Genomic DNA, 19247 nt, shown 5'->3' with positions numbered 1-19247 from the left:
CTCTAATGGGAGTGGTATTTCAATTTTGGGCTGTTCCATTTGACCTAGCTTCCACTTCCAGAGTCATTACCAGAGTGTGTGTATATGAGGAGTAGTAACAGTCCACTGGTTGATGCAATGTCCCATGAGATTATCTTTTGAAGGATTTGTCCTTGCTTTGGTTGATGGTGACTCTTCTCAGTTGTATCCACAACCAAGACAAGTTGATCTCAACCCTTCTCTGCAATTCGTCCATGTGGGGATGACTTAACCCACCACCCTTCTCTGCAATTCGTCCAAATTGGGGATGAATTAACCCACCATCCTACAGGAGGGTTTTATGGAATTATAATGTGGGAAAAATATAAACTCTTTCAATTGTAATTATCAAAAAGATACAATGGAACATCACGCTCATTTCATTTTGAGTGCGGTAAGGAGAATGTTACTGCACTTGGAACGTAGTCGAAATTACAGTACAATTTTCAAATGTGTAATCAAGCTTTAGAACCCATGAAATAGTTCATGTAATTCGGTTTTGCAGAACTAATAAAATAAATTTTGAGGAAATTCAAGATGCAAAACTCTAAGTATATTTTTTGCCATTCTTATTACCAGCTAAAGAAGACACGTTTATGCCTAGTCACTTGTTTGCTCTACTAGCTATGTTATGACCTGTATGGCATCTATTACTAGCCTAAATCCGAAACATTGCATCAACAAAATTAATGTGCAAAATTGCAAAGCAGCTGGTGTGTGACAATCCATTCAGCCAGAAAAAATAAGAATTCTTCTTTGTCTTCACTTATTGGTTCCGAGGCCCTTACTTTTTGATGAAAACCTTCAGTTGCATTTTTTCCCCAAGAATTTCGTACTTTCACTTTTAAAATGGTACTTATATGATAGATATGCAATAGCCCTTGCCTTTAGCATGCTTTTCTATTCTGTTTTTATATACCCCAGAGAGCACTGGTTATGGTCTGAACCATTCCATTAATGAAAAGTTATCAACATTTCTCCTAAATAACTGTTTAAATGATCAAAATGGTATTTTCTGACATTTGTTGAGGACATTGCAAATATCATGTTCATTCAGTTGCTTATGTGAAAGTTTCATTTGTGACTTGGTAAACATGTCCACATTGTTCACTTTATCTGTACTTTCAAATAGACGAAAAATCTGTTAAAGTTCATCCACAAACAAATCAAATAAACTGAAATCTAGCGTACATGTTTTCTATGCAAAGTAGTTCCTAATGCAGTATATTATTTTTAGGCACACATGTCGTGCACATACGTGCAATATCAAGGTGTTCAGTATCATAGAATACTGCACGATTCTGACAATGTAAAGTTAACGGAGAAAAAAGGAGTATATAATAAAACTTCATTCTTTTGAATAAATACATGATTTTCTCTGGTTTCATTACATACCAATTTAATCTTACATGACTGACCTAATGTTCAATACAGATGTTCAATCCATTTGTCAATATCACACACCCACAATGGAATTATTTAGGTGCCTTCTCTAATGTCTGTGCGTTGATAATTCTAGATGCAGTGAACCAAGCTTTTAATAATCCCAATTTGTTTTAGCAGTTGGGGTATAGAGTAAATACAAATCTGCAACCATATGATCTAAATCAGCAGAAATATTATGAAACATGTACTTTCTGCTGATTCAGAACATAATATGTATGCAGTTTTGTGGATGTACAGCATCATCATAAAGTTTCTTAACTGAATTGACAGTAAAAACATTGTTCCAGAGGGTGGAAGTTGATACACTTGACAAGTGGTCCACTGTTAGAAGTCAGTAGCAGGATGAGCTATCTTTTTGAGATTTGCACATCATGTGGCATGCACAAGTCAGGTACAATTGTGCTATATACCCTATCTCTGTGAGTTGTCCTGTCTGAGGGATGCAGCTCTCCAATGATGGATTTGATGTTCTAAAGCTTACTTGTGGACTTTTCATTCCATATATTTTACAAAAAAAAAAAGAAGAAGATAGTGTATTAGTTTTGAAATCAGCGAGTGCAGGGAAAATCTAGAGAAAAACGTAATTCTTTTCATTCTTGTTCAAGGTTTAACTTTTGGAACAAATGAAGCTATTTTATTGAAACCTCAACTAGTTATATATCATGACCAGACATGTGTTATGTTCCTTGCCACCAAATTAAGGTCAGAGCAGGGGAAAATATAAATCATTAACCACTATCCCCTTACAAGTAATACTTTTGAACTGACGCTAGTATTAAAATGAAACTTGAGTCTCTGATTTATCCTGACTTGACAGTATCATGAACACTGAATCCTTGATTGCTAGTGCAGAAAGTGTTGGTGCCTAGGTTGAAGATGCAGCAGTTGTTTCAACCTTGGTCATTGTTGCAATCATTGCTGAAACCCTGGTTTTGGATGCAACAGTTGTCTGAGCCTTGATGCCTTGGTTGTAGGTGCAGCAGTTATGGCAGCCTTGGTTGTGGGTGTAATATTTGCTGGAACCTTGGTTGTGGGTGTAACATTTTCTGGAACCTTGGTTGCAGGTGTAACATTTGTTGGAACCTTGGTTGTGTATGCAGTTCTTCAATCCATGGTTGCTGGTGTAGTATTTGTTGGAGTATTTGATGTGTGGGTAGCAGTTGTCATAGTATTAGTTGTTGGTGCAAGATATTGTTGGATCCTAGGTTATTGGTGCAGAAGTTGTTGGAAACTTAGTTGTAGGTGCAGCAGTTGTTGCAGTTTTTGTTATGGGTGCAAGAAAATGAATCATTGTAGGTGCAGCAATTGTTGTAAGTTCTACATTTGTTGTAGTCATGGTTGTAAGCTCTACATTTGTTGTAGTCATGGTTGTAAGAGCTACATTTGTTTTAGTCATGGTTAAGTTATACATTTGTTGTAGTCATGGTTGTAAGTGCTATATTTGTTGTAGTCATGGTTTTAAGTGTTACATTTGTTGCAACCTTGGTTGTTAGAGCAGCAGTTGCTGAAGCCTCCATTATGGGTACTGTAGCAATTGTTGGTGCCTTGGTTGTAATTAGGGTTGAATGGTATATCAGCACAATAATGGTAATATGGTATGGAGTAATAGTAAAGTTCTACAGATGTAAATGTAGATTAAACACTCTACAGATGTAAATGTAGATTAAACATTAAAAGATTAAAGGTAAAAATGTTAAAAAGTGTATACAATTTTAAAAATTTGGAAGAAAAATAGATCCTTAAAAAATAGGGTCAGAATGTGTTGTACAACCAAATTCCATCAAAACATCCAACATTTCATCGAGTGGTAGATGATTGAAAATTCCTTAAGTTCACATCAAAAGACATTTCTTGCTGATACAGGAAATGATGCAGCAGTTTGACTTACGGTTACCTGGACCTCTGGAACCTGAAGTATTGGTGTAGCAGATGCTTCATGTTGTCTTTTCAATTCATCACCTGTTGAAGCATAAATAAAGTTTTAAGGTAGACTATGTCCTAAACTGTAGCTATTATAATGAAAGTTTAAGCATTACATGCCAATCAATTTTAGTTTCTATCAAAGCTAGAGTTACTATTAGTTAAACATGTTATCAAAGGTGTGCCAATTTTGATGGTCAGTACTGGGATATGGATAAATGAAATTATTTGTTATTGCAGGGTTTAACATCATTTTTCAGCACAAGATAGGCTATACATGGCAGCAAGTATAAATGGTGGAGGAAGAACCAGGGAAAACCCCGGAAAGAACCACTGACCCATGAGAAGCTATTGGAAAGCTTTCTCACATACCCACACTGGCCGAACACGAGATTCAAACCCATGCAGACAGATGTGAGATGGCAGTGATCTGTAACGGTGAGTGCTTTAGACCACTTGGCCACTCAGGGCCCCCTGAATTATTTAATATTAATAATGTTTATACATTAAACATATGAACTTGCTAATGTTAATTGTTTTCAATTTAGTGTGAAATTGTGTGATGTGAAATAAATGAATATCCCTTAGGTAGACCTCTAGTGCTCTTACTGCTATTTAGATTAAGCTTTTGATAAATTAATGCTCTTTTCATCAGTTAAAAAAAACAAAAAACATTTCCCTAATTATCAAAAGAAATAAACACCTTAGAAACTAACTCAAATTATTGCATCAAACTAGTAAAAAAAACCACAAGAATAATAATTCAAAGTACAACAATGGCCAAAAGAAAACAAAAAAGTTATAGTTTAAAGGTAAGAGAAAAAAGCCAGTTTGCATTTTCAATAATATACTGTAGGCATAAGGGTCAATACAAGTTGCTGAGAAAAGTAAATCCTCCATTTTGGGCAAGTTCCAAAGAACAATGTTAATCTCTTTTGTTGCTATCCAGATCCTGAGAAATACCAATGGATATATTTTAGAAAATCTGGTGAAAGTGGCAACGAATACATTTTAAATTACTGCTCACTCATTACATGTGAATTAATTTTCCATGAATGCACAAGGCTGAAACTTTTCTAGCCCATCAATAATTTTGCCCTTATCATACAATATGATTAAAATCATATATCTGAAATACAAACAGAAATACAACAACTGAAGTAGGTAAACTAAGTTTTGACATATGAGAAATGTGCCTTTAGATTGTGATTTTTCAAAATGTCATGCCTTCTCCAGAATATTATCAATATTATCAACTGATTAAAAATGAATGACTCCGTAGGAATTAATTTATGTGTCAGCTATGGATATTTTATATTTAGAAGTTTGGAATTTAAATATTTTTTCATGCAGTTATGCATTAGTCTCTATCACAAGCTGTTATACTGTGTCTTCTTTAAATGAAACATACAAATTTTCCTTACAAACGGATTGCAGGTAACAAAGAGCAATTTAAAGAAAACTGGGTGTATGATGTGAATCAAATCCAGTGAATTACTAAGGAATAAATCCAGAAATCCAGGCTGATTCACAGAAAGGCAAGTTTTCTACATAAGGAATCTATGAAACCCTTTTTTCCTCCAATATGAAGGAAAATCTTTACATTTTTTCTGCTTTTAATAGTAGTATATTCAGATTTGGGATGTTTTTTTCAGGTGTTAAGATGCCCCTACCTCCATTTTTTTAAAAAAAGTACACATTTAGGTGAAATACAAATCTCAGTCATTTAAGTACAATAAATATCCTTTTCCAACAAGAGTCTTTAGGGACTGAAACTCTTATTGGTGAAATGAATTTCCAAGAAATCAAGATAAGACTATTTCTTCATTTTAATGTGTGTTGAAACCATCTCTGATATTCTTCAGCAATAACAAGATGTTTTACAATTATTCATTGTTGTGCATATATTGATTGTCAGCCTGGCACCATTTTCTATTAGGACAAAGTAAACATCATTAGGAGTCTTTTGGTGAAAACACCATATCATAATGATCATCCATGTTTGAGGAGTAGTGACAGCATGATGTTTAAGACAGTCATCATGGCAGTCAAATTGGATGTATGACTGGTGACATTTTCATTCAGATCCAGCTATGTATCATCATGGCAGTCAAATTGGATGTATGACTGGTGCCATTTTCATTCAGGTCAGTTATGTATCATCATGGCAGTCAAATTGGATGTATGACTGATGCCATTTTCATTCAGGTCCAGCTATGTATCATCATAAATGTGCTGGTGAAAACTCCATATATATATAAAGCCACCCATTTGGGAGTTAAGATTTTCAAGATAGCCCCCATGGATGGCAACATTAAGGGCTAGGCATTTTCATTAATGACCATATTGACTCCATAAGAACTCTTCTGATGAAAGCCCCATGCCAAAAATGACTTTCCCTCTAACAGGAGTAGCAAACTCAAGATTTTCAAGATATGAATATATTGGATGTCAGATCAGCACCACTTTAATTTACAATCAATAAAACATAAGAACTCTTCCAGTGAAAACACAATGTCAATATTGTGTATTATGTCTTTTGTTGTTGCTGATTCACAATGAAACAAGATTATTTTTTCAAAAACTAGGGACATCTATTTCGTAAAACAACCATCAATCTTGACAATACAATGATGCTGTGATTTGAATGCAAGTAATCAGGTAATAGTGTAACTTCTCGCATCCTTGAGGAAATCTCTTAGTGCCAATTCAGGCATTTTAAGTTCACTACAAACTCAAGAACTGGCTTCTCCATAATGAAACATAAATGTGAAACAAAGCTTTTTATTCATCAAAGTATTCATTTCAACTAATTACCTCAATAATTTTTATTGTCAATGTGAAGACTAATTTAAGATAATTGAATTATATTAGTCACATAATAATATTTATAACAGTGTTCAATTGATTGAAATTACTTGCCCCACGACTGTGAGCACTAGTTTTACATGGTATGCGGAGAACTTGCCCCATGGAGAACTTGCCCCAACACATCTGGAGAAGTCGCCCCAGAGTGGTTGGAAAAGTCGCCCCAATTGGTTGGAGAAGTCATCCCAAAACTTGTCACCCAAATAACCTTTTCATAGCAGAATTAAGTCATCTTTTACGTGATTCTTATCTAGATTTTTATATATACACGATCACAAAAGATATATTAACTGATAATCATAAAAAGCAATATCATGTAATATTTCTAAGGACGAAATTAAGTCTTTATATAATCTAATGAATGTCGACAGTATAGTGATTAAAAAGGACGATAAGTCAAATACTATTATTATTATGAATCAAGATGATTATGTTAAAGAAGTTGAATGTCAATTAGAAATTAAATAAAACATTTCAACATGCATTAATGAGATCGCTAAAAATAATAATTCCGTATATGAGGAATTTGATACTTTTCCATTTAACATACATACACCTCAATTCTACATATTACCCAAAACTCATAAAAATCTTTACCATAATTTATCTTTAAATTATCTATGATGACCCATTATATCAGGATGTAATTCATATACTGAAAACCTATCAGAATTTATTGATAATGTTTTACAACCTTTAATGAAATCACTTGTATGATAGGCAGACCTGTCCTAACTCATCATGCTCAGGTGTAAAACACACACACAGTTATAACCCTTTTTTAACTTGCACAATCATAGAAAATATCTTCTTTGAGTATATTTAAATCTCTGGCAATTTTGCATTCTGGGAATATAGCTCCCTTTTTGCACCTGGTGATGCTGACAACACTTCAGTGTTTTCACCTGCTAGTGCTATAACACTAAGTTGACCTTGAGCTGGTACTGGCACATTAGTGTAGTTCCAACTGTCAATTCCTATTTGATTGTTAACAAGATTATTGTGGCATGATGGGGGTTGTTATGCCATCACTGTGGAAGGTGTCTTATGGTTGGGGTGGGGTGCTCCCAATATTCTATTAAAATTAGTCCCACCCAGGCTTGATTTTGGTTGGAAGTTAAATTAGTGAAAGATACATGTAAAGTTCTGAGCCTCCAGTCAGCAATGCCGACAGTTAATGACTGAATATATTAAAAAAAGTGAAATTCATCGTATAACAATTTAATGACAATTCAATAGTCAACTGATTAAATTTCCCAAGTACTCTCCTTCCACTCGACCCTGTGATAGCCTATTGCATCATTTGATTAGTTGATTAGTAGTGTGAGATAGCTTTCCACCTGTCCTTGTATTCTACTCATCTGTGTATTCTTCTCCTCTATTCCTCCAATTCCTTCTCCTCTTCCTTCTGACTTTCTCCAAATTCCTTTTCCTCTTCGACTTCTTTATATTTCTCCTCCTTCTCCACTTCATCCTCCTCGACTCCTTTTCCTCTACTTTATTGACTCTCTCCACCGACTAGACTTGTCCACTCCAACTGCTCGGCTAGTCTCACTTCCATCTCCCCATCAGAGAATCGGGACTTAACTGAACCAGAAGATCTGTTCCCCAAAAAGCCTCCTTTACAAAGTTTTGTCTTTCCTTAGAATCTGTTTCTAAGTTTTCCCACCAAATTACAAGTAGCTTTCTCAGAGTAATCCTATTTGCTCAGTAATCTTCCCAGGAGAAATGTGACCTCATTCAATCAAACTTAGTGGACAATGTCCTCTTGCTGTCTGTCCATGTGGGTACAGATTTAGAACACGCCCCATTTTCCCCTCATGGTTCCTCTGATCTTGGGACAAAGCTGTAACACCTAGGTGGGAAGTTGTGCAATCTAACGCCTGTGCCGATTCAAGATGCCGGATCTTCTCTCTGTTCACAGTAACCTTGTGTAAGAGATTAACTCTAGATAGCAGCAAGGTTAAGACATCAAAACATGGCTTGTAATAATACCTTAGTTTATACACAACTTACGAACTGGGCTGACCAAATGTGATAACTACATTTGAGTGTACACAGAAGTCTGGTAACATCATTCTGACACAAATATTCATCAACAAGTAGAACAAAACCACCATCAATCTCAATTTGTTTAACATCTCACTGGCAAATTCTGCAACTTCATTACTGCAGTCAGAATCCAGTACTTATATGTAAAGATAAATCAAATGTTAAAAACAAATGGCAAAACCGATTAAGTAGCCAGCTGGATTGATGTCAAAATTCAAACTGAATTTCATCATTAGCTATAAATGATACTGATGTTGTGTATACAAAAGATTTTGGAGCCCTGGTATCGCGTCTGTTACGTATTATTATCCACTGACCAGGCTGATTGTTTATCGATAGTGTTAATTGACTCCATGCATTATAATAACCCAATTTAATACATAAATATGATATTGAAAATATTTAGTAATTTTTAGTCATAATAATAGTATCTCACAGAATACTACTTTGAATTCATTCAAATTTTGTACATGGCTTTTGTTTACTTACTTCCTGTCATAGGTCAGTAAAATTGATATATTTTTCATACATTTTGCAAAATAAATTTGTAAATAAGTGGGTGTGGTTTAGAAAAATCAATCATAAAAGAATAGGTCACTGGTATCAATGGCATATCTCCAGAATTATTGAAATCAGCATCAATTAGTCATCCCATAGCCAGACACTGAATAGTATCCAAGAACAAATGCTTTGTCTTTAGTAGCTCTAGTGTTGTTTATTTCTAACCCCACTCCTGTTTCTGTATACAAGTATTTTAAGGATATAAAAAGTGCAAACAAGTTTTGGGGGCAACTTACTTTTCATTATTATAATGCAGATGACAGAAATTTTCCAATAAAAATTGGCATGATAAAACAGTGCGTCCTTTCCTACTCAAAATTGTCATTTTCACTTAAGGTCAACTCCTAGTATGCACTGTGATGCTTCCTGAATGACAGTTTTCACTTACGGTCAACTCCTAGTATGCACTGTGATGCTTCCTCAGTGACAGTTTTCACTTAAGGTCAGCTCCTACTATGCACTGTGATGCTTCCTGAATGACAGTTTTCACTTAAGGTCAACTCCTACTATGCACTGTGATGCTTCCTGAATGACAATTTCAAAGCATACTATCCTCTTTCATCATCCAGTTTACATAATGATGATGTTTTTCTTGTCACACTAAGCAAAAGCTTCCTTATGAAAATAGTGTACAATCATACCCTTCATAACATTATCTTTTCCTTAATGATGATTACTTCTTGGTGAAGTAACTGAATAGCCGAAGATGAAAACTGAAAGAGCAATTTATTTATTTACTTAAAAATTTCTAATGAAGAACATCAACTACTTGTTTCACATCACTATTACATAACAGTTCAAGCCCACCCTCTTGTCAACCAAATGCTGTTGCTAACCATTTACTACAAGTGGCAAAAGCACCCCTGGAGAAACAGCACTGACGTGAAGTACAAGATGAGTGGCAATTATACTGCTGTTGGGAGTCAGATGAACTAGATAAAAATACTCCAGAGGCATTTACAATAATAGAGCTTGAAAAGATGCTCTGCAGCATCAAACCAGGCAAAGCAGCAGGATATGACAAGCATCCTGGCCTGAAGGTAAAGGTATCGCTCGCTGTATACATCTGGGTTGTTAGGGAAAAGTGCATGTTGGCTTTGTGGCACCAAGCAAAGATTATTGCGATCCCTATGCCTGGCAATGATGCCCTAATGCAGCAAGCTATCAGCCAATCTCCTTGCTTTCAGTCTGTTTTAAGGTACTGGATCACCTATCACCTGATCCTCCAAAGAATCAGTCCGTACTTGGAGATCATCATAACTGTTGAGCAAGCAGGTTTCAGGCATGGCCGAAGCACTTGTGATCAAGTCCTTTCCCTGACTACATTTGTTGAAAATGGTTTTCAGAGAAACCTTAAAAATGGAGATGTTTTCCTGGATCTAACAGCAGCATATGACACAGTCTGGTATGCAGGGCTGTTGCTGAAAATTTCTAGAGCATGGCCATGCTGGATAGTTGAGATTCAAACTGTTCCTTTATGACAGGCACTTCAGAGTGCACATCTGTGAGAGCTGCAGCTCAAGGTAAGTACCTTATTTACATATTGGAGCCCCAAGTGGCCAAGTGGTCTAAAGCGCTCTCCGTTACGGATCACTGCCATCTCACCTCTGTCTGTGTAGGTTCGAGTCTCGGATTCGGCCAGTGTGGGTATGTGAGAAAGCTTGCCAGTAGTTTCTCGAGGGTTGGTGGTTCTTTCTGGGGATTTCCCGGGTTCTTCCTCCACCATTAATACTGGCCACCATGTACAGCCTATCGTGTGCTGAAAAATGGCGTGAAACCCTACAACAACAACAACAATTTACATATTGTATGCAAATATATCAACTAAATTGTATAGATTATTTTCCAAATACATTTGAAAGAATGCACAATGGATTAATTTTAAACACTACACTGAAAGTTGTTTGCTAATATCTATTGCCATAAGCAGCATTAGTGTTGTATTATGTCTGATGCATTCAGTCCTTACAAACTGTGCAGTTGATACAAATTCTGTGCATTTTAAAATGATAGCACTCAATCACAGTAAAATATATAATCTAATCTGATTAAGTCCTAGTCATTCTTCCATTCGGCACATTTTCAAAATGCATTACACACAGGTCTTGATGATGAAGCATTGAATGTATGTAGCTTTTTACAGTAACTCATCACAATGGTGCCAACTTAAGATAAAGTTTGAAAAATGTAAAATAAATGACAGTACAGGTCACACGAGTCTTCCAACCACATGCTTCATAGTGGGGGGTGGAGGAGGGTGAAGAGAGTGGAGAAGATTAAGAACAAATCTTATCACCATCTCTCCACACATTCTGACAAAGTTGCTGTGTCATCTCATGGAGAATAGCTCTGCACACCATGTTTTCTTGCAGAGATGCATTCAATGACCACCAAGGAAGTGGTATTGATAATATTGGCATGGTTTACTGTTTGTTACCCCTATAAGCATGCTCTAAAATGGCTCTAGGGGAGCAATTCACTTCTTTTTTTCGCTGAGAATAACATGATCATTCAGATAAACATTTCCTAGTTCTAATGAAGATAATGTATGATACATAATTTCAAATCAAATTTTAGATAATATTAACATAATGACACTGCCTCACAAACTGTATTAATATTACATTTTGCACAATGAATCTAACTGTTGTTTTTAAATACTATATGAATCTGCAGATGCATTCATGTCCTTATTTCTGTTGCAGTTTGTGCAATACATGTATTTATTGTAATGATAATATGAAAATAAGTGACACTGTATCCCCTACAGTGAAAAGAGCAAGAAACATTGAACAAAATAATAGCAAAATTGCATTCATACCTGACTGAAGTGAAATAAAATCAGACAAGTCCCAATGGTTATCCTATGCACGAATCCTCATTAACATAATGTAAAATTTCATCAAGCATCCAATAACAGCATTATAGAGGGGTAACTGACATTTGAGAAAGCATAGTTTTGGCAGTTGCTGCATCAACTTGCAAAAAATGAGCATTATTAAGTTTTTGTATCTTTATTTGAATTTAAACTGTACTATTTTGTATCAATTATCAAAGTAGCACTTTTTGTTTTTTAAAATAACAAAAGGTCACAAAAAGTCAACCTAGATACATGTAGGTTGACACGTACACTTCTCAATAAATGCTCAGGTGCAAACTAATGACCTATTAAAACAGAAGTCAGCAACAGTTTGTTTTCTTTCCACTGACATGCTTATTTCATCTCTACTGTAGATTTGTTTTCTTTGACATTATGTGGACAATAAACAATGTACTTGGCGATAAGGGAATCATACTGTATAACCACAGACTATTCCATTGTTTTATTCCTGCAAAAGAAAAATCAGTGAAAGAAATAAAAACTTTGGAGCTAATCAATACAAATTTTTGTATTTATCTGTTTATTGTCTTCCATTCCTTGTGTCAATCAGATTAGTTGACATATGAGCTTTGAGTAACATGCACATTTGGAACTGCATCAGTCTTTATTCTGTTGCTCATGTTTTTAACTTAAAGCAATCAGAAATAACATGCACCATTTTCTTGCAATAAGTACAGGTAGGAAGAGATTAGGATTTCTGAGCAGTCTTTTCAGATGTTGGATTCCGATTAGTTGTATCAGATTGAAATTTTTAAGTTCTTGATTGAGATTGATTTGGTTTCCTACAAACTATTTGCTGAGAGGAAAACTTATTGACAAATGAAACTATGTGAGCCAAGGAATACTTGTCAGCTGCACAAGGCACATTTTCTGAAGTATCTAGTTATCTTGTTTTCATCAAAAAAAATTCTACTAATGGACAGATGGATGGAGAAACAGATCAGCAGTGCATACAGTATTTTTAAAACCCACCTTATAAAATCATGCATCATCCCATACATACAGAAAATGAACATTTCAACTTTTACTGAACATTGTTTATGACATACAATTATTTTGAATTAATGTTAATGAATGATAAATGTTGAATTAGAAACTAATCTGGTTTGTTTGATTATCGTTGGATCAGAAGAAATTAGAATCAGTAAAAACTGATTTTGGTGATCCAGTGGGTTAATGAGAAAAAGGATATTAATTTCAGGCCCTGAATATACTCATGTTATTTTCAAAGCTAATATAAATTTATCAATATCTGCCATCTTTCAAGCCACCTTAAAAGAATTTATATACTGAACTTCTCTTGTAACTTTTAATTCCTATATAACAAATGATTAACCTTTAGAAGTGTTCAAATGTCTGATTTTAACAACTGGTACCAATGCTCCAATGTTTCAAACAATTTTTAATCATTTCTATTTTATTTTACAAATTTATCTTCACCGTTTTATCCAAATCCACCCAAATATGCATGCCCAATGAAATACTTTCAGTTACCCACTACATTTTGAACAAGTGTTTAAATGTTTCCATGATATACTTCCTATTTTATATCCCAATTGTTCGTGTTTTAATAATGTCATATTTTAGTCCTGAAATCCTTGGAAAGAACGTAATACTTAATAATTCAATAGAGGGTTTCAGAAATTCAAAAGAGCCAACAAGAATTAAAGTAATATTATCTGCAAACTACATTTTCTGTTTCCTTTAACTTGATACATTTTACATTCATATTATTCTTTAATACACTGTAGTACAGATAATATTTCTGCACATTGTAGGAACAGATAATGGAAGTATTGGATCACCTTATCTACAACATCTGAAAACTCTAAATAACAAATCTTATATATAAAGCTATTTAGTACAAATGTCAATCAGATACTAAAATGAAATGTCTTAGCCCAGTGCCTAATAATTGGCCCAAAATTAAAGAAAAATAAACAACTGTGAATACATTCCCATGAAAGAGAATCAATTACCTTTTCAAAATCATTTAGAAGTAATATATCCAGAATTTGTAATTATTCTGTAATGTGCATGATGTCATACACCATACACGATCGTTGTATTTTCACTTATATATGCCTTTTACAAAACAAGTTTGATTATCCGATATTATTCCACTGCCTTAATTCTGTTGGCAATACATCCTTATGCTAATTTGTACACAACATTAAGTAGAGAAATTTCATGCCAGGAACAGCTTTATTTTGTCCTCCTTGGAAATGTAATTTATAAAGCCTCATCTCAATACATAAAAGAATGCAGTATTCCTTTGCTACAGCAACTGTTGCCATTATAAATTACCTAATGACAATCTAAAAGAGCTAAAATAACTCTGCTGTCAAAACTTCTTACCCTGGAGTCTTATTATTATTCATACTTATAAAAAATAACTCTTTCTGAGTAACTTTGTCTTCTAATATTAAATATTGCTCTTGTACAAGTCTAGAAAGATGCTTTAAATCTGCTGCATTTAGAAGATGCTTTAAATCTGTCACATTTAGAAGATGCTTTAAATCTGTAGCTTCCGTCTCATTTTCCTCATTGTAAAATTTCCAGAATACTCTTCAACATCCCTAAGAATACCAGACTGACTTGTAATAATTTCAACTTCATCCTTAACTTTTAGAAAGAGTGTGCATAATATATGTTAGGAATGCAAGAGAAATATAATGTATACTAATCTGAATGCATAGCAATTAATGTATACAATTCTCATACATTATAAGATTTATAATATCTGTTTTGAAATGCATGGGGATATAATGTAATTTGGATAGAACCTTTTTTGGATAGTTTCTATTTTCTAGATGGCAAAAGTATCTGGTCAGGTTTTCCTCCTCGTCTATCCATTTTTTCCATTAATCATTTCTTTTCTCAAGTCTTTTCAAAAAATAACAGTTCTAAATGATAAGGTCCCATGGAACCATTCTCAAAGGACTGTATTAGTTACACAAGTTGTTTTATACTTTTGATTTCTTCTTGTATTTACATCAAGTACAGTCCTACCCACTATATCAACATCACTTATGTCGACAAGCCACCTATTTTGACAAAAAAGCAAAGTCCCAGTCCCTTAGTCTACTATTACTACCAAAACTGTCATGCTTATGTTGACGTCGAGATAAAAAATAAATGTACATGGTGACAGAAGCCCTTGGTCCCAGCTTGAACAATACCTTTGTTTTCTAATCATTTATGTCGACAAAGCTGCCAGTTTCGACCCATACTTTGTTCAACAATTAGTTGATCTTGCCGACAGGCTTCAATTTTCCCCGACTAATCATTTATGTTGGCAAGCGGCCATCTCTGAGCTGTACTTTATTCAACAATTAGTTGATCTTGCCACCAGGCTTTAATGTTGTGGTCAAAAAAAAAAACAGGCTTTTGTTTGGTCCTAGAAAGTTGGCCTCTCGCGGTGACTTAAATAAAAGCAATGAAATCTGATCGATTCTTGCACTTTCCAAAGTGTTTGGTGATTAAAACAAGTTTATTGTGCTGTGACAGTTTCCTAACTTTATTTAGCATGTGTCAACGAATACAATATTATGCTTTCATTAATCATATCAGTTGCATATCTCTTGTTCGCTTTTATGTACTTTTCACAATGACTTCTGTAACTAAATACTTGTACTGTTTAAACCAACTTGTTGACATGTTTTCATTTCCCTGTGAATAGCCCCATCCCCTTGGTAGCCTCAGTAAGATGGGAACAGACTGACCAAAATCTAGGACAATTTAAGTACATGATGAGGATGTTGACATAAATGAGTAGGACTGTATATAAAATAGTTATTCTATGAAATTTCATCAACAATGAAGCTAGAAATAATGAGTCTGACAAATTAAATATTAGATTTTAATTGATAATTGTAATTTTATCCTCTATATACAAATTTTGATTTCATAATTATAATTTTTATCTTCCAAAAACCTTATTAAATCTGCATAAATCATATCTCATATAAAATCATTAGAACAGGAATTTAACATTACCCTAAGCAAATATGACCCATAACTTGGTTCAGATTTCCCTTTTCTTACCTTTGGCACAAGAGATTAAGACACAAGAAATAAATCCAAACATGCTTGTTTTAGAGTTTATCTTTTCATTGTATTTCTCATTAAAATATTCTGCTGGATCAATGTGATAAAAGATTATTTTATACTTAATAATAATTCCAACTGTTATGAACTGACCAAGTCTTCTTCAGTGTGATAGGATATAAACGGTCATGTAATACAGATTCGGTATTTTACACAAATGTAAATTCTGGTAACTAACTTTGGATCCCAATCAGTTTCTGGGTCACCCTGGGTGAAGCTTCGACTATACCAATGTCTTACACCATAATAAAAAGCCCCCACACTCATGATTTTTGATCAAAATTCCAGATTAAAATCATCAATTAATGTTCCAATAATGTAATTGCTCAGTCCTACATGCAATCCAACATTCACCTCTCTGTAGCCCAACAAAGCACATGAAAGGCTTTACATACCATTCTACCTTAATAAATCCTTATATTATTACTCTGACAATATGTTCGACCATCAATCATGCACATCCGATGGTAAGACAAGGTGTCCAACTTAGAAATCCTCAACAGGGCTGGTGCTCCTAGCATTCAGGCAATGCTGCTGAAAGTTCAGCTCAGATGGTCTGGCCATGTCATTCAGATGGAGGAGACCAGAATACTGACACAGCTCTTCTATGGTGAGCTCAAGCAGAGAAAGTGGAAACAAGGATGCCCCAGGAAAAGGTACCAAGACAGTCTTAAGTGTAACCTGAAATGGTGTGGAATCCAAACCAGTGAGCTGGAAGCCTTGGCCATGGACTGGTCTACATGGTACACACTTATCGCAAAGGCTGTTTACTTTGTGAAGCATGACAACCGCCAACGCCTCACAACCACAAGAGTAAAAAGATACATCGCAGCATCCCAGACCATTATGTCTACAGACTTCCCATGCCCAACCTGCAATATCCAGTGTGCATCCAGCACTGAACTCAGGAGCCACATGCATAGTCACTGGGCTGCAGAACTAGCATCATCATCAGACATAACAGACAACCAAAGAAAAAGAAGATGATGTTCAACCAGCTGTTAATAAAGGTCATGGCCAAGGCACCTCACCAGACATAGGCATGATTTTGGTTTTGACAGATATAATTGCATCAAAAGCATGAACAATCAATGCTCAAACAACACGTTATTTTAATGCAGAGAAAAATAGCAGTAGCCTTGTTAGAAATAAAATCATACAGTGACAAAGCTTCCTTAGATTACTGCCGTGACTGCAATGACACTCTACCTTATAATACTATAGGAGCCAGCTATGCATGGAAGTTGGGGTTAGGTATTCTGATGCCGTCTCAAGAGGCCAATGAAGACACATATAAGCTACCTAAAGTCAAATGATTTGTTGATGAAGTCCACTAATGTGACCAGAAAAACGAAAACAATTGGAATTGTGAACATTAAATGATCATGGTTGGGTATTTATCAAAGTGTAAATTGTTACTAATCATTTACATAACTCAGACTTTATGTACTTTGTGAGTGATTAGTAAAAACATTACACATCTATAAATACTCAACCATGATCATTTAATCCTAAAATACATTTCTAAATAGGGCTTATTCATTTCTATAATCATATTAATCTAATTCTGGATCATGAACCCAAGCTGAAGTCCCCCCCCATATGATATTAGACTAATTTTCATATTCATGCATAATATTGTTTATATTATTGTAAAATTCTGGGCAATCATTATTTGACCAATATACATTAATTATAAAAACGTTTCTCTCTTCAATTGTAATATCTAATGCAATCAGATTATAATCAGGTTTCTTGTAACATTTTTATTCATATTATAATCAAAGTTATTATTGAAGAAAATACAAACTCTTGAAAAGTTTTACCAGTATTAAAGAACTGAAGATACAATCAAACCTGTAAATAGAGGTCAGCATGGGGATAAGGCAAAACTGGCTGCTGTACACAGGTGACCTCTATACACATATTCACCATTCAAAATTGGTTTTGAAAAAATAATATGCACCAAATATCATTATAATTATTATTATTATTATTATTTTATTATTATTATTATTATCAAGATTGTTTATATCCACTATTCAGCAAAATCATCAAATACGTGTATGGGTTGTCTTCTTCCAAATTTATGTTCCACACAGTATTACTGTATCCTGCACACTTTAATCCATTCTATAAACTAAATCATCACTGACTTAAAATAATCACCAATTGTAGGTTTTTTGTGTGTACTATGACAAAAGATTAATTCTACTGCTGACTGAGAGCTTACATATAACTATAAAACAGACAACTGACTCTTTTGTCAGCTAACTTGTATAAATTAGACAAGTCAAATATAGTAATTGTTGATGGATGCACAACAGACCATGCACAATAGACACAATGCCATACCATAACCTCACTTTGCCTTACAACCATTGGAGCTAAGAACCAACCTATTCCCTGAGTTTCATGTGTTTCTTTTATTGAAACTCGTGCCTCTTCTTCTTCCAACAAGTCTTTTAAATATGATTGCTTGGCCAGGACCAGGCATTCTTTAAACTCTTCATAGGTATCCTGATCTCTTTGCTTAATCTGTTTTATGAGCTCCCTTATCTTGTCAGATTCTGTTATCTGCTCCTAGAAAATTATACAAAGGAAACGCTATTAATGTTTATGTCAGTAATGTTAAAAAGGAATATTACATAGAAACTGAAACAAGCCAAACCAAATCAAGATTTCATTAACAAAATTATGCAATCTTCACCAGTCAAGGTTGTTGATTCATTTCATTTCACATGCATCCTTGGCATATATATATAGCTTAATGAAACTTATTTGAAGAGATGCCATCCTGAGGATAAAAGTGCTACTAACTGCAGCAAGCTAAATCAACTAACCAATGAAAAGCCTCATTAAACATGAAGGGTATGGAATACATCAACTTCAAAAAAGCCACCTGCCTTGACTGTGTGTGAATAGTTTGAATTGGAGAAACTAACATATAACATGCATTGGTGTTTATGGATGATTATTATTTCCAATATCTTCTGGAACAATTAGAATGCTGAAATCTGATTGGAAGTTTCTTGCAGTTGCATTCAATCCCATATGGCAAAAAAGGTTTGTACTGAATTGAGTGGATAGATGACCTTTATCTAAAGAAGATGAATTGAAGTTTTGCGTTGAACTTATGTCTAGAAAACAAGATTATGAAATAAATCTGACTTTAAATAGAACTATCTGTTTCAACTAAACCTATTATGAAATACATCTGACTTTAGATAGAACAATCTGTTCCAAGTCTAAACCTATCATGAAATAAATCTGACTTTAAATAGAACAATCTGTTCCAAAACTAAACCTATTATGAAATACATCTGACTTTAAATAGAACAATCTGTTCCAACTCTAAACCTAAACTGAATGTGAAAATCATCCAGGAAAT

At 34.4% G+C, this 19247-nt stretch overlaps 1 protein-coding gene across 3 annotated transcripts in view; it reads right to left on the bottom strand.

Moving 5' to 3' along the window:
- Positions 1 to 19247, bottom strand: part of LOC149791381 (uncharacterized) — a 100379-nt gene that overhangs the window by 23396 nt on the left and 57736 nt on the right. For 2 of the 3 annotated variants that reach the window (XM_089969936.1, XM_089969939.1), the window contains 2 exons: positions 18256 to 18439; positions 3353 to 3423 (listed from right to left, as the gene is read on the bottom strand). In XM_089969936.1, coding sequence (XP_089826062.1) covers positions 3353 to 3423; positions 18256 to 18439 — 255 coding nt within the window. The remainder of the gene's footprint in view (positions 1 to 3352; positions 3424 to 18255; positions 18440 to 19247) is intronic. The other variant, XM_089969938.1, reaches the window with a different exon arrangement.

Source organism: Sinohyriopsis cumingii, chromosome 9 (assembly GCF_028554795.1).
Source record: "Sinohyriopsis cumingii isolate HCF-2022 chromosome 9, ASM2855479v2, whole genome shotgun sequence".
NCBI lineage: Eukaryota > Metazoa > Mollusca > Bivalvia > Unionida > Unionidae > Sinohyriopsis > Sinohyriopsis cumingii.
Note: the sequence above shows the minus strand (reverse complement) of the source record. Positions and strands in the feature narration are given on the sequence as shown.